The 27,399-nt window shown below is 44.5% G+C and overlaps 1 protein-coding gene across 1 annotated transcript in view; it reads left to right on the top strand.

The window, feature by feature from the left end:
• The window catches only part of KCNU1 (potassium calcium-activated channel subfamily U member 1), a 132,687-nt gene that overhangs the window by 94,345 nt on the left and 10,943 nt on the right, over positions 1 to 27,399 (top strand). The window contains exons 19-23 of the mRNA XM_060136355.1: positions 11,159 to 11,255; positions 14,520 to 14,744; positions 16,247 to 16,433; positions 22,267 to 22,338; positions 25,324 to 25,463. Coding sequence (XP_059992338.1) covers positions 11,159 to 11,255; positions 14,520 to 14,744; positions 16,247 to 16,433; positions 22,267 to 22,338; positions 25,324 to 25,463 — 721 coding nt within the window. The remainder of the gene's footprint in view (positions 1 to 11,158; positions 11,256 to 14,519; positions 14,745 to 16,246; positions 16,434 to 22,266; positions 22,339 to 25,323; positions 25,464 to 27,399) is intronic.

Raw genomic sequence — 27,399 nt, 5'->3', positions numbered from 1 at the left:
AACAAAAGGTGTGATCACTATTTCCATACATATTTCCAATGGATGTATTTTCTGATCTCAGTTCCAGTAGTGTTTGTTTGTTTGTTTGTTTGGACTTTGATGCAAGTGCAAGGGAAATTTCTGTATTTTAAGTTCATTTAGCTGTTCAGTTGAGGAGTTTCCACCTATCCTTCCATTGCAAGTGGTTAATCTGCCGTATAATGACATGCTAAAGGCAGATATCGAGAGAAGAGTCTAATAATGTCTTCTAAGCGATGAATATACTCAACTAGAATCATATGTTCATGGCTCACTGTCAGTATTTGGTGGTACCTATCTGTGTGAACATACTTTTGCAAAGATGATAAATCTTTGAATTAAATCTCATTAACATTAACATGTGAACATGTGCAATTGATTTTGATGGTAAGAACACTAACTTCGAATGCCAATTTAGCAAAACACCTTTGAAAATTTATTTCTTTTCATTAGATCTGTAATATGAAAATATATTTATTATGATTATTACTATATTTTGTATATCATCAATGGGAAATTGTGAAAATTTATTTTCGGTCTTGTTATATATCTACACAATATCGGTTTTGTGTCTTGCCCCGCAAGCTTAACATGTTTACTACCTGGCCCTTCACAGAAAAAAATTTTTGATCCTGTTCTAGATAGTTAGGTTGACCTATCACATCAGATGTCTGGAAATAAAAGGCAGAGGTTAAGTTTGCAAAGGCATTAATTCTCATCCCAAACTCTTACTAAAAGTTTTGAGTTTAGATTAAAAGGGTGTTGAACAGCTTGGAAAAGTCGAGGTGAATAAAGACTGCCGTGAAGTGCAATAGACTCCTTAATTATATAATCTTAGTTTCCCATTGAAACTAAAAAAATAATATAGAAGATAAAAGAATCAAAGAGTTGAATAAAATCAAGACATCTGAAATTTGTTGTGGTTTTGTTAGACTTTTGCCCTAGAATCCTGAGTAAAAGAGAATGGGTTCCTGGCAGATGGTCAAATTGAAGAGGTTGAGAGAAGATTTCACAAAACATGTAGTTTTTTTACTTTCACAGAGTGATGAGAGCTCATGCATAACTTAGAATCTTTTTCCATGGATATTTTGATAGGGAAGAGAAAGAGATTATAAGAAAGAATTTGCATTCTTGCAAAACAGTCCAGAAATGACCCACCAGGAAGTTAAATATTATTTATATTTGTGTTAAGTATCCGTATAATTCTAAACAGATGCCAGTTTACTCTAGTTTATAAAAGCCAGAGCTTCTTAGCTGAAAACCTTGACAATGCATTATTTTGAGTCGTCCATTTGGTCTACAAGGGCAATGAAGCCCTCTTCATGCATGCACTTCTGCCTGCTGGGTGACTAGTAGTGGACCATGGGGTGATCTTGTTTGTGCTGTGAGACGTAACAAGAAAGATGCAAGCCGCAACTCACTTATCAGCATACACCATGGTTCCATGGGACAGGAGACATTTAGGTGTGTGTATGTTTGGTGGTGATTTTTAAATTATAGGAAGGTTCCCAGAAAGGTTGTAGAAACTCTCTTTCTCACTCTCTCTCTCTCTCCCTCTCTCCCTCTCTCCCTCCTATAAATGGCTGCACCTAAGTAGACAATTTTGGGAAGGCAATGCATGACTCCCCAAAGTATCTTTCTGGACCTTAGGCAATAGGGGGAAGTGGTGGGGCATCCAGATGGCTTCTTTTTTCTTTCTTTTTTTTTTTTTTAACATCTTTATTGGAGTATAATTGCTTTACAATGGTGTGTTAGTTTCTGCTGTATAACAAAGTGAATCAGCTATACATATACATATATCCCCATATCTCTTCCCTCATGCATCTCCCTCCCTCCCACCCTCCCTATTCCACCCCTCTAGGTGGTCACAAAGCACCAAGCTGATCTCCCTGTGCTATGCGGCTGCTTCCCACTAGCTATCTATTTTACATTTGGTAGTGTATATATGTCCATGCCACTCTCTCACTTTGTCCCAGCTTACCCTTCCCCCTCCCCGTGTCCTCAAGTCCATTCTCTAGTAGGTTTACGTCTTTATTCCCGTTCTGCCCCTAGGTTTTTCATGACCTTTTTTTTTTTTTTTTAGATTCCATATACATGTGTTAGCATACGGTATTTGTTTCTCTCTTTCTGACTTAACTTCACTCTGTATGACAGACTCTAGGTCCATCCACCTCACTACAAATGACTCAATTTTGTTTCTTTTTATGGCTGAGTAATATTCCATTGTATATATGTGCCACATCTTCTTTATCCATTCATCTGTTGATGGACACTTAGGTTGCTTCCATGTCCTGGCTATTATAAATAGAGCTGCAATGAACCTTGTGGTACATGACTCTTTTTGAATTATGGTTTTCTCAGGGTATATGCCCAGTAGTGGGATTGCTGGGTCATATGGTAGTTCTATTTTTAGTTTTTTAAGGAACCTCCATAGTGGCTGTATCAATTTACATTCTACCAACAGTGCAAGAGGGTTCCCTTTTCTCCACACCCTCTCCAGCATTTCTTGTTTGTAGATTCTTTGATGATGCCCATTCTGACTGGTGTGAGGTGATACCTCATTCCAGATGGTTTCTTGATGTGACAGACCTCAGCTTCAAGAAATCCAGAAATGAATGTCACCTATGTAGTCACACATACGAAAAGTCAAGTACTTGATGTGCTGCAGAAACTTAATCTCAGAGGCGAACAAGGCAGTATGAGCATCCTCCTTTCCCATTGTTCTCATTCATCTTTAATGTAAAGACCTAAAACACAGGGGACATCTCAGTAACAGTGCTCGAGACCTTCCTTCCCTCTCACCCTGTGACTCCTGTCTCCCACCTAAAAACCCCAACTCTTACCTTTCACCCCTAAAAACAGCCCAACTTTAATCACTTCTTGTTGTTAAAGAACACTAACCACAACCATTTCCCTCCCACCAGAGACCACTAATTCTAACTTTTCACCTTTAATCAAGGCAGGCCACTTTTTAAAAATAACCATCTTGTAACACATAGCAGGGGAGGAGGGCTCCGTGTCACAACTGATTGCAAGTGGCGTCCATCTCCATTCTCTCTGTTGCTGCTTGACAGGTCACGGGTGCTAAGGACAGTGCTGTAGCACCCAGAATGCCTTTATTCCATAGGCTTCCCTCCGGAGATGGCTTCCAGATGTGGGGAAGTTTTTAAAGTCTGTGGCCCTCGACACATCATTAGGTCCTTCCAATGTTTCCAAAAATCTGTAATCACCAGCATACTAATAATTTGTCTCCATTTTGACCTTCAGCCCCAGGGATTTCAGAGACACTAAGGAATGTGGATAAGAAGACTTCACAAATAACACCCTTTTAACAGAAAAAAAAAAATCCAGTAGTGTCCACGTATCCTGGAATTATGTCCTCTACACAGTTTGTGTACCTTTCGGTTTGATACCCTTCCCTCTCTTTCTCTTTCTCTCTCTCACACACACACGCACACCCAGGCACTCATGCACACCCACACCTGTAACATTTTGATGGATGCTATGTTTTCCCCTCCTAGTGTCTTTGGTGGGGGGTATTCTTATTAGTAATTGTCAAGGTCAAGCCTCTCACCCCACCGCATAAGGAAAGCATTTTTGTCACCCTAATCTCTGACCCAGGCTCAATCCCTTAAAACCTTAGAAAGTATATCAATACAATGAAAAATGAACTAGTTTTCAGATATTTCAAATTCCTATCTCCCACTTCCGTTATCTCCCCACAAAAAGTAATAGTCTTTTGCCTGAAATTTGCATTTGTCTCACGTAATGTGTTTTTTAAGATCAAAAGTATCGGAATAACTGACTTAATCGTTCATCTCCTAGTCCATTGAACAGGGAAGATTGTATCCCATACTGTCTAAGGGAGGAAAATATTTTTCATTCAGATCAACTTCTGTGTTCACTGTGTCGTTCGATATTTAGAAAGTGTTGGAAAGGGCACCTGAAAATACAACCTCATGCTGAAAAGACTGGCTGAGGAATTCTTTCCCAGGAGAGGGGAGGCTTGCCCTGTGCCCTGGGCTACCCCGCCCAGGGCACAGACTCCAGCCTTTATTAAAGTCGCTGCTGCTCCAGGTATTGTTTCATTTGTCCTCACATTGTAGGAAATCCCAAATGCAATATCCATAAAATATCAATATAAAGGGATTTAAATGAGGGTCCATCTGGGGAATGGGTGAGGAAGAGGAAATTGTCCTTGTTTATCTTTCTCCTCCATCTCCCGTTTGGTAACAATTTTAAATTCTTAGATGCCTACATGAATGCTTTCACAGAATACGCTCTGCAGAGAATCTGTCAGTTTACACCCATCAGAAATAAAGCAAAACTGAGCAGAGAGATGTCACGTGTGAGCTCAGATCTGGGTTTATCTAATGCAAACACCCTCCCCTTCTTGCCTTAACCTGAGCCAGGGCCATTCTGACCTTGGGTCTAACTTCTAAGGCAAGAGGGTGGAAAAAATGTCTTTGCGGAGATTTCAAATGGTAAACACGGAAAACAGAGGCCATGGATTTGATAGACTCCATCTGGAAAGCAGCATTTAAAGGCAAACAGAGCACCCTACTCACAGCTGATTTGGTTTACACTAGAACACAGTTTACATTCTCCTGTGTAGACTGAAATGAGATTACACTGAATACAATGATGTCCTGAAGTTTAACACCTCTCTTTTTTAAAATATTTTCAGATTTTTAAAAAATCGTACCAACACTCTTTACCACTAAAGTCAATAATTCCTCAATAACTTAGGGAAGATGTTGTATATGCCAGGAATTAGGAGACAGGAACAAGAGGGAATCTGGAAGATACAATTTGCTGGAAGCTTCTTGTCGTAAAACCTCCAGGGCTCCAGCCACCCAACTGTCTTTCCTTCCATTGAACATCAGCCAGAATTACCTATAAACGTGGAGGTGTGGAAGGTGTTCTGGGCACAGCGTTTCAAGGCTTTATTCTTCCTTCCCCCTTCTTCCTCTCTCTCTAGGAGCTTTTCAGATTATCAGGGAAAAGTATCCCCATTCTGGCCGTCGAGTGACCAGTGTTAGTCCTGAAGTCTCTTGTCCAGAACACCAGAGTCTTAAGCCAGCCAGCAGAGTCGGTTATCCTAGCTGCCCCACAATGGGTTTCCTTTTTTTTTTTTTATTAATTTTTATTGGAGTATAGTTGATTTACAATGTTGTATTAGTTTCTGCTGTACAGCAAAGTGAGTCAATTATACATATACATATATCCACTCTTTCTTAGATTCTGTTCCTATATAGGCCATTTACAGAGGACTGAGTAGAGTTCCTGTGCTATACAGTAGGTTCTTATTAGTTATCTGTGTTATATATAGTAGTGTGTATATGTCAATCCTAACCTCCCAGTTTATCCCTCCCACCCCCAGGTTTCTTATTCCCCGCCTTCCCTAAGGTTTCCCACATGACTACCAAAAGGGCTTGGAGCTTTGGAGATAACCAGCCTGCTGTCAACATATGTCACGCCCCATGAGATTTTGTGGCAGGCTTTCTCACTTTTTACCCAGTAAAGGAGGCTCAGCAAGGAGATCTGGTCAAGCTGTGGGTGGGAGACGCAGAGCCAGGTGTTCCCTTTCCCCTTCGCGTCAAAAAGGACGTGATCACAGAGGCTTTTTTTTTGTGCTGTACGCGGGCCTCTCACTGTTGTGGCCTCTCCCGCTGCAGAGCACAGGCTCCAGACGCGCAGGCTCAGCGGCCATGGCTCACGGGCCCAGCCGCTCCACGGCATGTGGGATCTTCCTGGACTGGGGCACAAACCCGTGTCCCCTGCATCGGCAGGCGGACCCCCAACCACTGCACCACCAGGGAAGCCCCCACAGAGCCCTTTTTAACAGGGAAAGTGAGTTGTGCCCGTCACCCTCCTGAGCTCCTTCCCCGGTTGCTTGGTCTTGAGGCTTCTCAGCGCTCACAGGAGCCCTTTTCCACTTGCCCATGCCCAGGTTCCTAGGCGAATGGGCTGCAAAAAATAATCCACATTTTTACGCCTTATGTTTCCCTCCAAAGTAAAAATAATGCTTTGTAATGAGTAAGCAGCATCCAGGTGAAACCCAGAAAAATGAAATCATAATATGACCATAAAGACTCATATTCCGAAGTTTGACTGTAGCGTGTGTGTATGTGTATAGAGGTGTGTGTATATGTGTGTCATGTATATAGAGGTGTGTGTGTGTGTGTGTGTAAGTCTGAGAGAGAGGTGGAGGGAAGCAGAGATTATACAGCGTGCCCTCACATTCCTAAATTTTAGGTGATTTCCTCTTTCCCAGAACACAAAAGGTGGTAGTCAGAATTGACGATAAATGACTACTTCCAGGTTAAGTGTGAACTGCATAGCCTTGTCACTGCCTGTGCCAAAGTCCCTGGGGAGAAGGCAGTTGTAGCCTGCAAGATACAGAATCCTCAGCAGCACCAAAGGCATCCTGGGACTGAGAATTTTCCCTCCATTTTTGGCGGGAACTTGATGGCTGCTTTCAAGAGGCAGTGGCAAGGGATTTTTCCAAAGACTGAACCAAGAAGGGCACTGAAACTCCTGGAAACAGGCACACATCCCTCCTCTCCTCCCCAGCGCTCAGCCGAGGGACTTGTCCTTCTCTCTGTGCTAAGACTTGATGAAACATGTTTTTATTCACCTCAAGTCTTGAGCAAAAAATACATTGTTCTGCATCCAGGCCAGAAAACTCTCTCCTAAGAATTTACAAGCCACCTGTGGAGTTTTAAAGAGGTTTCAGATGGAATGGTCACGCGCCAGGGTTTCCTAACACATCCAAAAATGAAACCTGCAAAGACAAAAAAAGGAACTGTCGGTGCTTTTAGAGCTTTCTAATAGATACTGTGAAAGGGAGGATCTCATCCATTGGTGGATCATTTTCAAGAATAATCTGAGTCAAGTCTGTTTGTTGGAGGAAATAAGGAAGCAGACTTACACTCTAGGAGATCACGCTTCCTGACCTGGCACTGATACCTACCCCCCACCTTCTTAATGGAGGTTTCCCTGCATGGCTGGATCTCTGTCTCATCGGGTGCCACCATTGGAAACAAAAGGCACGTGGTGCTTCATTTATATTTTCCTTTAACTGATAGGATTCATACAAGATAAGTTGCTATGGGCACAGGAGGAATAGAAGTTCTCTTCAGAATGGTTCCAGAAAGCAGAGAGGAAAGGAGCCTGCCTTCCTTAGCTGAGCTATGTCCAAGCTTGTGCTCACAAGACATTTGCTTCATGAATATCAAAGCAGCCTGAAGAAGGCAGTTGTCAGCAAAGAAAGCTGGCGGCTTCCTTCACATATGGCTCTGCACATCCACAGGTCCTCACCCAGCACACTCAGCCTCTCGGCTTCCAGAGGTGGAAGGCAAGACCTGACTGAGGACATTTCAGGGTCCGTTACCACCTCGGTTCTCCCAGGGAAGGTACCACACTTTGCTCGGACAGTAAGAAGCCTATCTTGTGCCTAGTGAACCAACCCCACCATCACCCCAACCATGTCCTGCTGAGGGCACTCTCTGATAACTCCCACCTTATTTCTCCCAGCCTGTCTTACACAGAAAGACCCCCTCACCCAAGAGGCTTCTCCCTGTGGTCAAGATGTGGCTCTTCTTCTTTGCCCTGAATGACCTGGATGGTGCCCTGTGGCTACCTTTCCCTCCAGTAGAGTCAGCCTTTATGATACAATCCTTTTTCCAAGTTCTAAGACTGCTAGTACTGCACATTCTCATAGATGATTTATTAGTCTCTCTAGGGAAGTATATTTCTGAAAGAATCATGTCATTTGCAAGGCATATGGCAGAAGGGAGCTTTAGTTAAGGGATGGTGAGCTGAATCGCATCAGGTTTTGCTTTAGCAAGGACACTGGATGGATGCCTTTATGATGAAGTGGGTCTCCTCCAGCCTTTTCTTTAATGCAGGTCTCCAGCAGGTGTTTCCTCTAAGGCATATCTGTTTTCCATAACATCAGAATGAAGAAAGATGTTTTCTGTGACATCTTGGCTACGTAGATCATGCTTTTTATTATGATAGAAAAGTGTACAGTGATTTATTTGCTAATCTGGGTCAAGTTAAATGTGCTTGGGAGAAGATCATCTTCTATCTGCCAAAAGGGCCTTTCATCTCCAGACCAAGGACTCTTTATTCATTATGGGGGGGTGGGCGCGGGGAAAGGAAGCATTAGAAGAAGTGGCAAAAGAGCTGAAGAAAGTGACCAGAAGAAAAGTAGGGGAAGTTATTGTAGACAGGGGCGCTGAGGGCAGAGAGCAGGAAGCCACCTCCTGAAGGTAGCTTGGGTATATTATATCAACACCTGAGGGACGGTGTCTAGGAAACTACGCATGGAGAGAAACAAGCTGCTATGAATGAGTAACGCAGCCAATTCTCCAAATCCTGATAAAAATCAAAACCAGACTAGGGTCTTGGTGTGCTCCCTTTAACAAGCTTGGCATAAAGCCAACACCGTGGTCCTGTCTAGCCATCACCATTAAGAGAGCCTGTGTGGCTTTTAGGATGCTGAGTTGGGACTCATGACTTATGGATATTTAACCCACCAAAAGCTGTTAATTTGAATTATCAAGATAACTCATCTTGGTCAAGCTGACCTTGAGGTTTAACTTTGCAACATCTTCTGCCTAGGTAGATGACTAGAATCCACTAACTTTGTAGGTAGGTCTCCAATGGAGAGGAAAATAAAGGATTGCACCTGGTCCTTGACTGATCTCATTAGCAGTTAGCCTCTCTACTTTTCTAAACCCTTCTCCAGTGCCTCAAGTCCCCCACCCCAGCTTCTCTGTCTGGGTCCTCTCTCTATCCCATTAGTTTAGGTCTGATGTTGACCTAAGTTTAAGTTCCTTTGTCTGAAAAAGCATGACTTCAGATAGTAGTTTAGAAACTAACCTGGTTAACGAGAGCGAAATACGTTGGAGCTGAGTCTTTGAACCAGGTGTTGAATAACAAGCTGTATTAATTCACAGGGAAAACCCCTAACCCTTCAGCACAAAGAACAATAGGTCATATTAGTCCCAGGATGTATAGTAAAATCTCACAGGAGAATGCTGTCATAAGCTACTGGTTACCGGGACTGAACCTATAGTGTGACATAGTACAGTACATCAGAAAAGGCATTTCAAGGCGTAGTAACAGATGTTTTTAAGTAGTAAGTACCTAAGTAAATAGTAAAAGTTTTTGTGATCAAAGAAGTGTGCAAAAAACACTGGATTATACAAATTTTAAAGGATATCTCTTTTGCAAGACTTTTCAGAACCTTTGATATGCTAAGCTGTGGGGTGAATTTCAAAGAGGGGATACTTCTCTAAAAATTTATTTGCTTACAGAAATCATTTCCTCGGGACTTCTCCAGCTGCTAATACTATGGAACGTGCATTTTGGAAAAGGTATTTGTATTAGGAGAGGGCAGACTAATGCTGTGGGAGCAACCGTGAAATCTCAGTGGCTTAGCGCAACAACGGTGTCCTTCGTGTTCACGTTACATGCCCAGCGCAGGTCAAGGAGGCAGGGACTCGGCTCCACGCAGTCACTCATGTACTCAGGCTGGCCATTTCTGCAGCAGGTTGGGAGGGAGCCTGAAGAATCACGTGAGGGCTTCTCCCTACATCAGCCATCACTTCTCACATGTCATTGGCCAGAATGAATCATGTGGCCCCACCTAACCCACCCATCTGCTAAGGCAGGAAAGGAAAATTGGACATTGTGAGCACCAGTAATCTCAACCTCAGCATTATATTCAAGTGTCAGCTTTACAGTCTGTTAGCTCTTTGACTTTTATCCGTAAACTAAGGGGTGTTCTTTAAAGTCTCTGAAAGAGACAGAAATGCTCAGCAGATATTTCAGATGCTTCCCATGTTCCTCAGCCCTGTAAAGTGAGCAGGAGCCATGTGACTCATTCTGGCCAATGAAATGTGAGCCATGTGACTGGTTCTGGCCAATGAAATGTGAGCCATGTGTGACTTATTCTGGCCAATGAAATGTGAGCCATGTGACTCGTTCTGGCCAATGAAGTGTGAGCCATGTGACTCGTTCTGGCCAATGAAATGTGAGGTGCAATGACTTGTCGATTTGGGCCAAGGCAGTTAAATGCCTGGGCTCATCTCTCTCTCTTCTCTTGCCTTAATGACCAAGGGGGATGCATGTTCCAGGGGGTGTACCTTTAAGATGGTAGAGCCTCTGTCCCCCTAAGACTCTGAATGGCTGTGTAGAGCAGAGATACCTGTTCACCTCAGTAAAATACATAGTGTGGGTGAGAAATAACCTGTGTTGGGTTAAGCCCTTGAGATTTGAGGTGGTTTCTGCAGTCTGTGCCTGGATTCTCTCGACTTGAACAGGTCCTTTCTAACCCAAACCTCTCTGTGATTCTTGAAGGGTTTCCTTTCTTCTCTCACAAGCACATATATATTCCTTGGGATGGGAGTGGGGTTTTTCAAAAGCTCCTCAAACCCTTTTGGTGGTTGAATACATGACATGACAAGCATTGTGCCTGATGGCAATGTAGGGTGATTACATGGACGGCTTTGCCGAGACTTAGACCAAGGTTTGAGCAAATTTTAGTCAAATGAAGGCTGGTGATGGAAGCTGTAAAGGATGCAAAATGCATTTAATAAGTAAGGATGTTTCAAAAGAGACCCATAAGAAAAGATATGGAAAGGAGACAAGAGGAAAACAGGTTACGGAGAGAGGTATACCACTCATGATTTGATCTCACAGCCTTTTAAGTTCTGTATTCAGGTGCGCAAAATACCTCTCATGATTTCTCCCAAGCAGCAGTAGCATCAGCACGGTAGCAAAATTAAGAGCAGAAGTGACCACCTTCAAGGCAGTTAATCTAAGTTAGAAAGAGAGACTGGTGTGTCTGTTAAACATACACACACACGTGTACACACACATGTACACACACACAATTCTTGATGGCTTTTGCCCAAAGTGCTTAGTATGTCTTCAGCTGTGAAGACATTCAGCCCTTGGTGTCCTTCAGACATGCATCTATCTGGGGGGTCTCATAGACCCGAGGTCATCTTCCTTATGTTATTCTTCACTTTGGGTTTGAGGCTCCAGTGAGTTTGACATCATGCTTTGTTACACCAGAGCCCCAAATGTTCCCAGGCTAACTTTCTACATTCTCTGTATCTAGGGCTTTTCTATACGAAATGGAGCGAGAGTCTGACCACCTTGATAGCAGTGGCATGTTTCACTGGTGCAAAGCCACCCCTTTGGACAAAATGATTCTGGTAGGTGATCTTGTACCAAATCTCAGGTAAAATAAAGCTCCTTTTAGGGTAGATGATGTCCTTCCACTAGTCATAAGCACCTGCCCTTTCTCTTTGTAAACGGTGAATTCTGAAGGAAAAACATACCTCATGAGCCATGTGAATGTATGCAGAATAACAGATGTGGCGTTTGACAAAGGCCATGTGGGTAATATGATGCCGGCATTTTAAATAATTAGATCAGGTTCTTCAACTACTTTCCCCTCCTTTAATAGTTTAGCTGAGTCAGTTATTCAGAATAATGTTCTCCTGAAACTTTGCTGTTTTGCTAGTAAATCTAATTGATTTAAATGCACCAGGGGAACAGACTATTTACAAGAACTCTGTGGTCTTTCTTTTTTTAATTAAATAAAAATTCCCTTAATTAGTTTTTAAAGTTTGGGTTTTCTATAGTATTTTTTCTTGAAGGTGGTTATACTTAAACACATTAGCAAAGGACGTATCTCCAAAATGCTCAGTCCTCCCACCCCACACAGCATGAGGGAATCTTTATAGATGCTAGAATCCTGTCCTTGTCTCTGTCCTGTTAAGGAGACAGACTAATTCACCTCACTGAAATGCCAGCAGCCAAGATGCAAAAAGCCTTGCATATTATCCCAGGCTCTGATACCTGCATTATGGATCCCCATCTATTCTCATTTTCCAGAGTTGGAAACCCAAGGATGATCTCAGTGGTTTACCTTGCAAGCAGTAGCTGGTAAATTTAAGTAATAAAAGATGAGTTTTTTAATTAAAAATAAACTAATAAAAGATGTCTGCATGTTGTAAGAACCCTATATAATTTGTTCAACTGTGACTAATGGATAATTTTGTATTTTTCTTGCTTTCCAAAAGTAGTTTAGTTCACTTTTTTCTGTTAAACACACACACACACACACACACACACACACACACACAATTTTGTAGCTCAGTGCCAATGTCCTGACAGAATATGTTCCAATTTTTGTCAAAAGCATGATCAATCATTTGATCAGAAGTACAAAATTGTCAGAGCTGTCATATCAACTGGAAAACTGTTAGGGCTGCTGAAACTCCCCATTTTAGCAAGTATGTCTTATTCTGAATGAAACATCCGTTGAGCAGGAAGGCAAACATGTTTCTAGTGGGAGGGAAATCTTTAGAAAGGTTGGGAGGGGGTTGCAGATGGAAGCATCCAGGAGACCAAGAGATGGCAATAGCAGACATTTTCTTATACCCTATTTACTGAGCCCGCAGACAGGTTGCTGTGATAGAGCAACTCTATGTGGAATATAGTTCAGAACACCAGCTGAGTCTTCTGATATATTTAGAAGGGCTTCTAGTTTAAGAAATCCTAAGAGTTTTGAAACTGTGACTGTAGAGGAGAAATGTCCAGATTACAGAATTTGGACCAACTTTGAACTTGGTTTGGTTTGCAGAAAAGTCAAATGGAAGTTGTCGATTTGTTACTTGGAGCAAATAGTGCATCCTCCCCTTCCCCCCAAAAGCCACCATCTTTCTCAATTGGGAGACAGTTTTGTGCTGCAGTTCCTTGGAGAAATTGCCTCTCTAGCTGTGCCCATTAATTGCACTCTGCCATGTATCTCGTTCCTAATTGTTTAGGTCTACTAAAAAGAGCAATTTCTGGACTTCAGGCCTGTTACATTAAATACTGTTGGAGGCTTCATTATTCAAGTTAAAACTAATCGAATTAGCCAGAGACAATTATTCAATAGATTTGGTTAAGATTCATATCACTCTCTGGAAAGGCTCTCCAGACAAGTAGCTTCGTTTCCCACAGGGCCATTCCCTTTGAAATTTCCCAGTCTATGCTAATTGGACAAACTATGCTATTTCCCAGTCTATGCTAATTGGACAAACTCTAATTGTTGAGATGTCAGATGTGACTTATTTATCCTGTTAGATTTCAACAGCCCCTGTTTCATAGAAGCTTGTCCTTTAACCCAGCAAAAAACTGGCATAAGGATGAATGATACATCCCTTTGAAATATCCTGAATCTTCGTGTGCTCGGGAAGGTAGAACACACTCAAACAGGAAGTGCTTGTAAATATATTTAACAAGTTCTCTACCAGCTTCCAAGGGTCCTCCTCTGAAAATCTAGGAATTCAGTGAGATTCAGATTTGATTAAATAGTTACTGAACAACAGTTAAGGAGCTGAGCACTGAACTTTCAATATATTATTTAATTTCTACAACAGAATTAACTTTTATTTATTTTTAAACCATTTAAACAAAGAAATTAGGGGTCAGTGAGGTTAACTAGTTTGTCTATGGTCATACGCTAATGACTACCAGAATACAAAATCAGTGCTTATTCTACCTATCCCAGCACCGTGAGAGTAAGACATTGACTCATTCCCTGAAATCAATCACAGAGACTTAAAATAAGTCTCCTACAGGACTATCATCCCTTTCTCTAAAGTTACACTTATTGTTTTTAAAAGTCTCTATGAATGTGGGGAAACCTAATCTAAATATCCGTCACGTATATTATTTTGTCTTCAACTTAAAAGTATAGGGGAGATGTTAAAAATTGGCCATGCTGATAAGAGTATGAGACATATTGAAATGTTTGGGATCAGATGGAACTTTTGTAACCTTCACATTTATTTTGTGCACTTTTCATGATAAATTTCCTGAACTCTGGAATCTATTGAATCTGGGCAGTATAGTAGGTGAGGCCATATGAAATTGCCAATATTCAACCATTTTTGACCCAGAAAAAAGGCAGTTTCATATGGTTCACGCTAATATGTATATTTTCATATGTATGAAAATCCGCTGAAAACTGCAGCATGTTGTACGGCTGGGGGTTTTTCAGGGCTCGCTAGAAGACAAGTTTAGCAATGGGATTTGGAATGTTTCCGTTTTTCAGTGAGTCGTCCTGTAGCACATACGAGGCTAAAAACATATAATGAAAATGAGAGCTGTTTTCCCCATTTGGTTCAATGATTTCATGATTTCAATGATGCCGATCCGAGTTTGCACTGAGGCGCTCCAGGCTAACAGAGAACTGGGAAAAGCGAAATAAGACGGAACTCCCGGAAAAGATACATAGTTTAATTGTCCCATAGTGGATAAGTTCCATGCTTTTTATGAGTAATTTGCAAAATCCGATCATCCTTATGAAAGTGCTAGTGTGAATGTAAATACCAAGAAGAGTTGGGATGTGGGGAAGGAGCCCTCTTTAAAGGACTCTCATCTTGTTTCTAAAAATGACCAGACTCTGGCCTGCTTATACTTAGAATCGAACTGAGAAGTCAAAACATGAGTTTCGGAACCACATTGTAGCGTGTGTCTTTGGAGATGCCCACTCAACACTGATGGGGCTTCGGAATTTTGTAATGCCATTGAGAGCTAGCAGCTATACCCGTCAGGAGCTGAAGGACATTGTGTTCGTTGGGTCTCTGGATTACCTGCAGAGAGAATGGCGATTTCTCCGGAATTTTCCCCAGATATACATTCTGCCTGTAAGTGTCACAGTAAGGGATAGTGAATATTTATAATGATAATAATACTAACAGTACTAGGATTGATAATGATAATAATAATAATAAATCAGTAGTAGCTCGCAGTTATACCTGGTACCAGAAACTGTTCCAAGCATTTTGCATGTGTTAACTCGTTTAACCCTCCAAATAACCCCATGGTATAAATTTTAAAGATGCTGAACTTCAGACACAGAGAGAGTAAGCAACCCGTCCAAGTTTACACGGCAGGTAAGTAGCAGGACTAGGATTTAAATCCAGACATATTTCATGTTTTATGTCACTAACCATGTTTATGGTCTGTATGTAATAGAGTTTCTTTGCATTTCTAAATCCGATTCTGACCTAATGGCTAAGCCGAAGCTGATGCCCGCCAGCCTTTGTGCTCTGACTTTCTCACCTTTTCTGGAGACTCGCCTTTTATGGAACACGTGGTCCTTGACAGATGTATGAAAAGGAGGAATTCTGAGGAATGGATCCATTATGCATATGTGGCATTGTGGTCGTAATTGTATTTGCTCTGAACCTTCACAGGGCTGTATCTCATTATATGCCACCATTTCCGTGGATTAATATATATATGCAGTGTGAAACGCACCAAAACTTTTGATTTTTCAAGAAATAATGCTAGCAACAGATGAGGAATAGTCTTCAAAAACGGTGGTCTCAGGAAACAAATTGTATTTGTTTTTTTTTAAAATGTCACCATAAATGTCCCCGCACCACCGCTTACTTTAGTCCATAGCAAAGGAGGAAAGGAAATGACCAGGAGCCTCCAGATCCAGCTAGTGTTAGAAATCGCCAGTGTTAGCATCTCAGCCACCCGATGGTGGGGCCAGCGCTGTCCCTGCTTCTCCACCAAAGAAAACAAGCAGCTGCCACTTTGCTAATTAATCCAGGGCACAAATGCGGTCACCTGCAAGCAAAGCTGCGAGGACACAGAATTGGCTTTTATTTATTTATTTATTTCTTTTGCGGTACGCGGGCCTCTCGCTGTTGTGGCCCCTCCCCTTGCGGAGCACAGGCTCCGGACGCGCAGGCGCAGCGGCCATGGCTCACGGGCCCAGCCGCTCCGCGGCATGTGGGATCCTCCCGGACCGGGGCACGAACCCGCGTCCCCTGCATCGGCAGGCGGACTCTCAACCACTGCGCCACCAGGGAGGCCCCAGAATTGGCTTCTAGATCTGGACCTTCTGTGATGTTTTTCCCTCACCACTGCTACCCTTACTCTGATTCTTTTCTTCCACTTGAGTCACCTCAGTGGGTTTAGGCTCCGCTCTCTCCACTCCACTTCGTCCCATCCAGACTTGCTCTCAGAAGGGATCTGCAAAATTTAGTCACGCTCGGATATTCATGAACGATAAGGATAAACGTGTCAGATATCAGGTAACTAAGTCTTAAAACCAAGTCAGTGGAGGCTTTGGCTCAAAAACTTGCATCATCCACAAAAAGCCACCACCATGTACCCGGTTTTCTCTCAACAGGGATCTGCGCTCTATTCTGGGGACCTCCATGCAGTCAACATAGAGGAGTGTTCCATGTGTGCTGTCTTATCCTCCCCATCTAAGTCATGCAGCAGCCCGACCTTGGTGGACACGGAGCCTATCATGGCCACACTCAACATCAGATCACTTCGGATTAGCTGCTCAGCCCAGACACCCTCAGAGCCACGTAAGAACAATACCCTGATGGGAAGAGGCTAGAGAGAATGGGATCAGGAAGAATTAACTCCTCTCTGAAAAACTTTAATGATGGAGAGGAGGAGAGGTTGGGCCAAATGACCTATAAAATCCCGTCCAGCTCTGAGAATTCTGTACTAGAATTAGTGGACAGTTGAGTCCTTGGGAATCCTAGTCAAATGAAAAATGATGTCCATCTTCTAAATGGAATGCACATAACACTGTTTTTCTCCCATCTTAAAGAAGATCATGGAGTTGTAAGTGCTGTTATTGTTATGAATCAGATATCAGTGAGCATAGCCATTGGTATTTTATTATCATTAACAACAGGTGTTATTATTGTTAATCGGCTCTCATTGGGTCCTATAGGTGTTCAAGTTACTATTCTTAGTTTTGTGATTGAGAGGTTGAAGCACACATTCTACCACACTATTTGTGGACTAGACTACAAAAATTCTAGTCCAGTCTTCGGTGGGTGAACTTTGGTGGGTGAGCCAGCTACTTCACAGACCCTCACTAAACAACCAAACACCGCTCAGCACCCAGGATTTCAGGGGTTTTTGCAAATAAATAATAATAGCAAAGCACTTCCTGAATATCAAAGGGCATTGAAAATCCCGACTGAGGAAGTGTGAGCCATATTCTGCTGAGCTAATCTGAAGATGTATAAAAACGCCTCTGTGTTCTGCATGTCAGTCCTTAGCAATTAGGGTCACTCAGATTTACACAAGATTTGTGTGTGGGTTGAGTGTGTGTGTGTGTGTGTGTGTGTGTGTGTTTGCATCATGCTTGCAACTTTCTAAAATTGGACAGAAAAGTATTCACTGTGTAGGCAGTATCATCAATGTAGAAATGAAAAATGCCCGCTGGGTAAAAGCAGAGGGTAAGCTGACAACACCGTAAGCCACCTAGCTAATCATTGGGTGACTTGTCCTTCCTATTATCATTTTTTAAAATCTCACATCCTATATAGGCTAAAAAGATATAAACCTATGATTTTTTTTTTTTGCGGTCCACGGGCCTCTCACTGTTGTGGCCTCTCCCATTGCAGAGCGCAGGCTCCGGACGCGCAGGCTCAGTGGCCATGGCTCACGGGCCCAGCCGCTATGCGGCATGTGGGATCTTCCCGGACGGGGGCACGAACCCGTGTCCCCTGCATCGGCAGGTGGACTCTCAACCACTGCACCACCAGGGAAGCCCTAAACCTATGATTTTAATTCTGGTTTCTTTTATATCTGGTGATTCCCATCCTTTCACTTATTCATTTATTCATTCAACAAGAATACACTGATTTTGTATGTGTCACATACTCTGCTAAACTGACAGGACTGGTAGGAGGAAATACAGGAGAGAGGGGAAAAGGGTTGGGAAGAAGGAAGAGAAAATGAAAGAATGTCACAGTATTTGAGTCATCATGCAGTGTGAGTAGGTGCTCTCCCCAACGGCAAAAGGGAAAGTTTAGGGAAGAACATATTGTGTAGACCTGGCACCTTTCCTTGTGTGGATGTCATCGTACCCATTTGTGTGACAGGAAATAGAGGTCCAGACAGGCTCTCCTGTGCTACCTAACACAGGAAGCAGCAGTAAAGTTACATTCTGAGCACATAGGAATAGCCAAGGACTGTCACTCAGAAACGTCACCCATTACTCCGGCATCACAGGAATCTACCTGGAGTTTGCATGTGGAAATTCCCAACCCTCAGGGAAGCCTGTTTGGTTCTCTTAACCATTCTTCCTGTCTCATACTAATACTCCTCTTGCAGCATACCAAGCAGGTGGCAATGGGAATGCCCCCCTCCAAGAATTATCAGTATAAAGGATTGTGAAATTCTGCCAGGAGGGAGAAAACATCTTCCACGCTGAGCAATTTTCTGTCCCTTCTTCAGAGACAGTGGTTCTCAGCCAGGGGCGGTTTTGACCCCAGAGGTTGTCTGACAATGTCCGGAGACAGCCTTGGTTGTCACAACTTGGCGGGATGCTATTGGCATCTAGTGGGTAGAAGTCAGAGATGCTGCTAATATCCTACAGTGCACAGGTGCCATATGTCAATAGGACCAAAATTGAGAGCTGTCACTCTGACATATCTGCTGAGCCTTGTGTGGACTCAGCAGGCTCTCCCACATCTTCACGGTCATGACAAGGTTACACGTAGAATCCATCTAGGACCACCAAGGCTGTTCCATACAGTGGTTCACCCAGGGATGTTGGAGGTGGGGGGACAGCAAGAAGGAGGACTCTCCAAAGGACCAGGCCTCCTGGACATCCCCACGGAAAACTTTAGGTTTCTCACTGATGCTCTAATTACTGCCCTGTCACGTCACAAGGACAGGTTGGCAAACCTAGGTACTGAACTAAATAATCTGTGGCATAATCTAAACATATAACAGTAATTAAGTCTGACAACTTAATATGCTCTTGAAATTTAAATGTACAGTAGTAATCTACAATTAAGCAATCTTTTGCTTAATAATAGCACCCTGCCAGCCTGGAAGAATTTCAGGTATAATACTGTGTACTACTAGGTAGCAAAAATATTGACATTAGTAAAATGTACCTAGGCTGTGATCTGACACATATTCAAATTAACCGTTGCTCTACCAGAAAAGATGGAGTTAAGGCGGAAATTCTGTCGCTGTCCTCCAGCCAGTGTCAGAGCAGATATTTATGCAGTTACATCAGCTGATGTGAACCTGTCGCTATCCAATAAGAACATTTGACTCTGAAAGTCAGGATATTCCAAGCCCGTTATCAGAGGGCACTGAAATCAGAAAGTGCAGCTCAAAGGAGAATTTTCCCCTTTGAGGGAAACTGATCTCAATATTTTATTGAAATTGTCAACCAAACCTTATGTATTTTAATATACATAAAGGGAATGGGCATGGGCTTTGAACTTGGTGCCAGCTTGGGTGTGAAAACCCATCCATCCCTTACAAACCATGTAGCCTTGGGCAAAGCATGTAGACCCTGAGGCAGTTTCGTCATCTTCAAAGGTGATCTAACTCGACTTAATTCACAGGTTTGAGGGCACGGTGGTGTCATTCTTAACCTCCCAGCTCGCAGCAGCCCGAGGGATCTTTTACAAATATTTATTGGAAAATGGCAGTGTCCTCCTTTAGACCCTGTAATGGTGACTCATGACAGTTGCAGGAAAATCATGTAGGGTCTTGCAGGCCAGTAGGGAGCCTGAACTTCCTCCTTCAGTCTGTTTATACTGGCTCTTTCCTGCCTTAAGTTCCTTATCCCATTCCCTCTGTCTGGATGGCTTTTGCTCATCACTCAGGATGACATTCCAATGTCAGAGAAGCCTCTTCAAACTCTATCTAAGGTCACCTCCCCAGGTCACTCACTAGCCCCTAAAAGTTGGGTTTTTTCACAGTACTCATCACTAACTGAAAACATTTTGTATTTGCAACATATGGTATGTAACCGGGGCAGGGACTGTTCATAGTCCTAGTCTGGAGTCGATACGCTTTAAAGATGTGTAGAGGGAGGATAGCAAGGAAGGCAACGAGAATGGAAAGAAGGAAGGAAGGAAAGGTACCTAAAGCAGATAAGCATCTTGCACGTTTCTGAGAATAAAGTAGAATCTCGTTTCCCCCAAGTCTCCTGCGTTATGAAAATCCCAGAAGTGTGTTCAGGAAAAACAGCTGAAGGTATTCAGACCCCATCATCAGTAAGATTTCCCAGTGAGTTTGGAGATGTGGTCTCTAGCCACCACGCAAACCCTCCTCTTCAATAGATGCGTGGAGGAGGTTAGCCCCCGGGGCCTCTGTTTCCTCACCTGAAGCTAAAGGGTTTTGCTAAAGTCCTAAGGCCACTTCTAGTTCTAACTGTAAACTACACGAGTTGGGCTCCTCCTGTGGCGCTTCCGTGTTTACCGTGAACCTACCTGGAAGCATGACTCAGAATTTTAGTGGCAATCGGAAATGTATTCAGCTCTACTCTGCGTGAACGAGAAGTGGCACTTTTATGGAAAGTTTCTTGGGGAGATGGGAGAGGTGATAAATACCAGAAGGCGCCTACATACGCACCTTCAAGTTGAAAACGTCCAAAGATGCGAACGTGCATCTGGTTCCAGCAAGGAGCCAGATCCCGTGCCATCCGCGTCAGGCGTGAGGGAAACGGCAGCTTGCGCTCCGTCTCCTGTTGCTGACGATCCTTCAGCCCTACCATCTCCCGCCTGCTCTCCCTCCTCCTGTGAGTCGCTCTCCTTGCCTGTTCCCTCGATGCCAGCCCCTGCATGCCAGCAGTTGCACTGGACGACTGGCTTTTCAGGGGACTCTACTGTGAGATTGAACATGTTTTATTTGTTGTGCTTGTTTTTTTATGTATTATCTGTGTGAAAAGTATTATAAACCTCTTACAGTACAGCACTATATAGCTGACTGTGTTAGCTGCGTACCTAGGCTAACTTTGTTGGACTTAACGAACAAATTGGACTTACGAACATGCTCTCGGAGTGAAACTTGCCTGTATGTAGGGAACTTACTACATTGTAGAGCATAGTGTTCTCTCTGGGAACAAAGCCTCCCTTTGGATCTCCTCTTTCCCCCGTCCCCATCTCAGTGGCCAGTTTCCCCACCCCCGTCCCTTTGTCTGTCTCTCAGGCTGTCTGTCTGACCCACTCGCTCATCTCACCCACTTACCTGGCTTGGGAAACAAAAGACCGTCCACATATTTCACCTTCTTCAAGGCAGCAGAGAATCTGAATGACAAGCAGAATGTTAACTTTCACAGTATTATTTCCCTGTTACATACATAGAATTCTCAGAAAAGTTCAAGATAGGTAACCAGTAGTTTTAAAGCATAACTTTTGATGAGATCATCATGTGTTTGGTTTAGTTTGGTTGTTTTTTTTTTTTCATCAGGATCCTAGTTTCCTCTTTCTCTTTTCCCTTTTCTTTCTTTACCTTTTCTGGGGGTGTTTAACTTGGAGACCAAAACTCTGGGGTCATCCTTGTTTTTGAACAGGTTCAAAACAGGTTTTGGACAGGTTTCCTCACCTGTCCGCGCATGCTAGGGCTGTGTTCCAGACCAGAGCTGGGCATGGAATCTCTTTGGGATTCGAGGCTCACAGAGGGAGATGAAGGGCCTCACCTCCTAAGGCAGGAGCTGAATGTGAAGACAGAGGCCCCATGACCTCCCACCCCAGTCTTTAAGGAACTCCCAAGACATTAGGGGTTGGGGAGGCCAGCCAGAGTTGGGAGGCAGAGACAATCTTGCTGAAGAAGAAAGAGACCCTCCGCCCAGAGAGGATCTCCAAGAGGCAGAAGCACCAGGAGCCAGTAATCCAGCCGCTGTGCCTCCACAGGCTCTCCTGGGGCAGCACCTCCTGTTTATTCAGTTTCCTGAAGGTTCTACAAGCAAGTGCATGTAGTTTGAGGCACTGCCTGCCTGAGCCGTCACCCGGCACTCCCAGTCGGTAGACAACAATTGGATGTAACTTAGGCTGCCGATAAGCAACTACAGGGAGAACGTCACCCTTTTTGTAATTCACTTGAGATCCCATTTAGAAAACATCACACACACACACAGACACACACACACACACACACACACACACACACACACCCACCCCACACACCACACACACACACACACCCCACACACCACACACACACACACACCAAACTTCTGGAAAGGAGAGGCTGAGGCCATTTTTTCCCTAAATATAGAGAAAGATGTGGGATTTGGGCATGAGAGCCACTTTGCTAAGATAAAGCCTCTAGCGCCACGGTGTGCTTCCGCGTCCGTGTCTGTGTCGCAGGCCACTTCGTTTGCGTCTGTCCATCTCATCCCTCCCTTGTTGCTGTCTGTGTCTACAGGGTGTACTCGGTGCTTCAGTGACAATCCCGGGAAGTCAAAGTACCGAAGGATCCCCATCCTCACGGAACTGAGTAAGTTGTGTTTCCAGGACAGAATTCAAGGGAGAAGTCTTTGTATCTGTATTTGATGTCCCAAGGGTGTCTTTAGGATCCACAGTCAAAGGACTGAGGACCAGGATGGGGCCCAGAGACCATTATGTGTTTGACTGGCTGTTATATTGGGCTTTTACCTGTTTGGTGACGTTGACATCCTCCAGCAGAGCCTGTCATATCTGGGTGTCAGGGTGCAGGAGTAGCTCCTGCCTTCTCCCTTCTTCCAGGGGAGGGGACGTGGATTTGAAAACTCTAAGAAAGGCTCTCCCTAAACCAACTTTTCTACCCGTCAGACGTCTTCCTCTCCTGCGGTGCTACCAGAGCAGGCACTAGAGTGAGGCAGGTGAGGCCCCCAGGGTGTAGACTTTAAGGAAAGGCTCACTCTTGGGGTCTTTAAATTTTGTGTCCCTTGTGTCTTCTTAATCCAAGCCCTGAGCGGTGCTCTTCTAAAATGGAAATACTCCGTGCAGAAATAACAGGATGAGCTGTTATCTCTCATCAACACCTTATGGAAAACGCACGTATATGAAACTTTCCTAGACGTGAGGAGCCCTGGGGGCAGCAAGAAGGGCAGGAAAGGCAGGTGCCTGTGTGCATTGTTTGTGATTCACCAGGGTAGACACTGGGATTTAATACTGATAATAGTTGGTGAGCAAAAGGGAAGTTACCGAAGAGGGGGTGGTACCTTTAACACAGATTGGACCAACTCAAAGATGATCTCTAAAAGCTGCTCCTGGGCGTGAGATTCGACTCGATTCCATAGCGTAGCAGACATTTTAGTGGGATTTTTATGATTCAGCATGTGTAAGCTGAGGGAGATTTATACCCAACTAGATGAGCAGACCTCATAGTCCCAGAAATGAAGCAGGCAGACAGAGAGAGGAGCCAGTAGGTGACACCACCAGATGATTTGGGAGTGGCGGTGCAGCAGGTGGGCAACAGTCTAGCCACCCTGGGTCCCAGAACTGCAGGTCTCCAAATCCATCTTTGAAGATCTCAGATCCCTTGAGCCTGGCTTGTACCTGGCAGCCTATCTGTAACCACCCTAAAGCTGACAGCTGCAGTTCTTACTTATATTTCATTTTGATTTTGCTACCCTTCTGAGCCGTCTCTGACTCTGAGGTGTATATACACTGAGGGCGTTAATCAGAAGACTGTCATGTAAGTTAGAGTGGTCAGGAGGGACCAGCCAGCTTCTCACCGGCCTCAGAAATGCATCTGGTCACTCTCCAGGGACGGACAGCTTTGTTCAAGGGAAGACTTTCTGGCACTAGGCAGCGCCTGTCTAATTAGCCTACCAGATCCCCTGCCAGCTCACTCAGTTTCCGTTCTTTGGCCAGCAAGGAAGGGCCACAGTGACATGAGAGCTGCAGGTCTGATGGCCAGCACTTTGGTCCAGAGTGTACAGTGGCCTGCAGGAAAATGTCTGGGGTTGCTGAGGCCACTGGTTTAGGATGACACAGCAAGATCTGGACAAAGGCTCCTGGGGTGTGCGTGTGTGTGTGTGTGTGTGTGTGTGTGTGTGGAGGGTTGGCAGTGCAAGAAGAGATATGTATGTGCACGTAGGAAATGTGGGTTGATACTGGTCATACCTCCTTCATCTTTTATAAAGATGCGTAGTTCTTGGAAGAAAATGATTCCTTAATACCAGCAGTCTATCACTTCCCCCAAATGTACCAAGGAATAATTTTAAGAATTAGAGACTAATGCGGTCTTAGTTAGGAGCGTACTCTGAGTTGTACGTCCCGTAGATTTGCTTGGATCTGTAATATGACGGTCAAGAAGTTTGAAGGGTCTAAGACTTCAGGCTGCTTGCAAACTAACAGGTTCATCTGCCCAGTTTCACGGATGTGGACAGAAGATGAGAGACCACTGGGTCAGAGACGATGAACAGTTTATTACTCACGTCAATAGCAGTAGCCAGAGAATCATCACTTTTGTGCTGGCTTCCCAAGCCCTCGTTCCCACAGGAGGACATGAAAAGGTCCAGGTGATACCTGGACCCACCATGAATTGCTTTGTAAGAGAGGAACCCTGAGCTTCGGGAACCAGCATCTTTTATAATGGGCAGTAAGCATGCCTTCCCTTTGCTCTGGTAGGAGATATCACTATCTTTCAATGCTATTCTCTATGCAAACATTTTTGAAGCAGTAATCTTGGAACAAAGGCAAGCAGCGCCTCTGCTGTCCTCATAGAAATGACCGATTTCACTGACTACAGAGGCTGCCTACAGGGGGTCTGAGTTGCAGCCTGGGGCCAGCATAGGTTTGCTAATGGATAACTTGGCCACTGCTGCACAGGTCTGATTAGGATGATGCTTGAAGCCCTTGCTGCTTAAAGTGTAGTCCACGAATCAGCAGCAGGAGCATCTGCAAGCTTGCTGGACGCGCAGACTCTCAGGCCCCACCTTAGACCCAGTGGATCAGAATCTAGATTATAACAAGATCCCCAGTTGATTCACAGGCACGTTAAATTTTGAGAGGCACCGATTAACCCGTTCTGGGCCCAAATAACTCTAAGGACCCAAGTGAATACCATGCCATCTATGACATAGTGTATGGAGAAAAAGACAATAACGGGGGTGAGCAGATGTTCCTATTTATGTCTCTTGTCCCTGTGCGATTATGTAAAGTGTCCCCTTTTTCTTCCAGAAGTGTCCTGTCTTGAAAGTTAAATTATTAAGGGTGACATTCAGGACACTTGCTTGGAGAGACTGAGCCTGAGGTACAAGGATATCTCCTTGATGATGAAGGTCCCCAGGCGGGCTTCCCATCTTCAGGGGATGAAGATATTAATACTTGGAAAGAAAAAACTATATACTGCAGTTGAGGCAGGTCCCACTTTGACCCTAAAGTAGGCATCAAATCCTTTGAGCGATGGTCCCTCCTTGGCCTGCCTGGTCCGGAAGTCCTGTATCCTTCATCTTGTCTGCCTGCCTTTCCTTTTTGCCTCTTTCACTTGCAGAAAATCCTTCCAACGTGCACTTTATTGAACAACTCGGCGGGACGGAAGGAGACCTCTCGGGAATGAGCCTGCACCTCAGCACGTCCTTTGCCACCGGCACTGTCTTTTCCGGCAGCTTCTTGGATTCCCTCCTGGCCACGGTAGGTGCGCTGAAGCCAAGGAGCCCCACAGCGAAGCCCCTGCCGCGGAGAGAGTGCGTGGCTCAGGACTCGGGCGGATGATGCTAACTAACGCCTCGCGATTCTGCGTGCTTGTTGAGTTTCCAGAAAAGCTTGTCCATGCACATAGTTTCACCTTTGCTCATGACTACCTGGCAAGGGAAGCCAAATGCTCACATTTTTAAAATTAAAAACGTGAAGCCTTTAGAGCCAGGAACACTCGATACCGGGAGGAATGAGCACATCCACAGAACCCACCCTTCAGCTTCAAGTGCCTCTTGGCTGACCAGGATCTTTGGCGTCAGAGCTTGGGCGGTGATCCTGCTTTCTCTTCTCTCTAAAATATCCCCAAGCTATACAAAAATTGTCCATGAAAGGATGTGGGGTTCAAGGAAAGGGCTTTGTTTCTTTGGCCTTTGGTGGTGTGAGTTTTATTCAGAGCTGAGTCCAGTCTCCCTCCACGTTGCCCCTCTTGTGAGATGCATTTTTTTTTTTTTTTTTTTTTTTTTTTGCGGTACGTGGGCCTCTCACCATTGTGGCCTCTCCCGTTGCAAAGCACAGGCTCCGGACGCACAGGCTCAGCGGCCATGGCTCACAGGCCCAGCTGCTCCGCGGCACGTGGGATCTTCCCAGACCGGGGCACGAACCCGCGTCCCCTGCATTGGCAGGCGGACTCTCAACCACTGCGCCACCAGGGAAGCCCCTGGGATGCATTTTTGACTGCACGGTCATTCTTTCCCTGAGCAGTTCCCTTGCATGGATTGCAGGATTTCCATGAGTAGAATTTATTCATTGCGCGAATGCCTATTGAACACCTTGTAGGGTGCTGTCCTAGGTGCTGAGGACACAGCAGTGATGAAACAGACCAGTCTCTGCCCATGTGGAGCTCATGCCCATGGAGGAGGTTGATACACACATGATAAGTATTATGTCAGATAGGTAGAAGGGCCACGGTGATGTGAGATAGGACGTGAAGGGTTTGCGGAAGGAGTTGAAAGTTCAATAAGGCGGCCTAGGAAGGCAGCCCTGAGGAGGCGGTATGTGAGTCAAGTCCTGGGAACAGGAGAGCACGTGCCTTTCTGATCTTTGGGGAAGAAACATTCCAGGCAGAGGGAAGGTCAGGTGGGAGCATTCCCAGGGTGTTCAAGGAATTTAACTAAACCTTAGGAAATCTGTGTGTAGCCATTTGTGAATGGCTGCAAGAACGCCTGCAGGGGAAATGCTTGTAACCCACTCCCTCACAGATGCCTCCTACCCAGATGTTCCAAGAGAAGGGCTGCAAAGAGGCTGAACATCTGTGCACAGATGCTGACACAGCACAAGGCTCTGAGCACAGTTTGCTAGATTGGCTGCCCTCTGGAATTCCGCATAGAAGAGGCATCGTTCCTGAATCGTATAAGTGCCTCAGAAGCGCAGTTTGCATTTTAGGGGAGCGTGGTCAGGGCACATGCCTCGCCCTTATGGCATCAGTGGATTATGTTGCCCGGCTCGGCTCTGTCTCCCTAAGCCTTTCGGGGAAGGCTCCTCCTAAACCCCGCTGAGCTCTCAGAAAGGTAATACCGTGTCAGTGATCGTTTAACATTAAACAGGCTGACAGACTACGAATTTCCTAAATTAAGAGGATTCAGCCTTGACTGAGCCAGACAGAGAGTCAGCGAGGGAAGTCGAGTCAGGTCACTTTCCTGGGAAGGTAGCTCCGTCAGGGAAAGGATTTTAAACCCTGCCTGTCGTGAATACTTCAGTTACCCTGCCCATAATTAGGGACCGGAGCGTCAGGCAAGGAGTTGACCTGGTGAACTGGATCTGTCTGCAGGACACATTTTAGAAGGGTTTAAGGTCCCCGTTCTCTTCAGAGATCCCTAGACAGCAGGCAGCTTTGTGACTTAAACTCCAGCCTCGGTTAAACTCCACTGGCCCA

This window comes from Lagenorhynchus albirostris, chromosome 21, assembly GCF_949774975.1.
Source record: "Lagenorhynchus albirostris chromosome 21, mLagAlb1.1, whole genome shotgun sequence".
Lineage (NCBI taxonomy): Eukaryota > Metazoa > Chordata > Mammalia > Artiodactyla > Delphinidae > Lagenorhynchus > Lagenorhynchus albirostris.
This window is presented reverse-complemented; position numbering and strand designations above follow the sequence as displayed.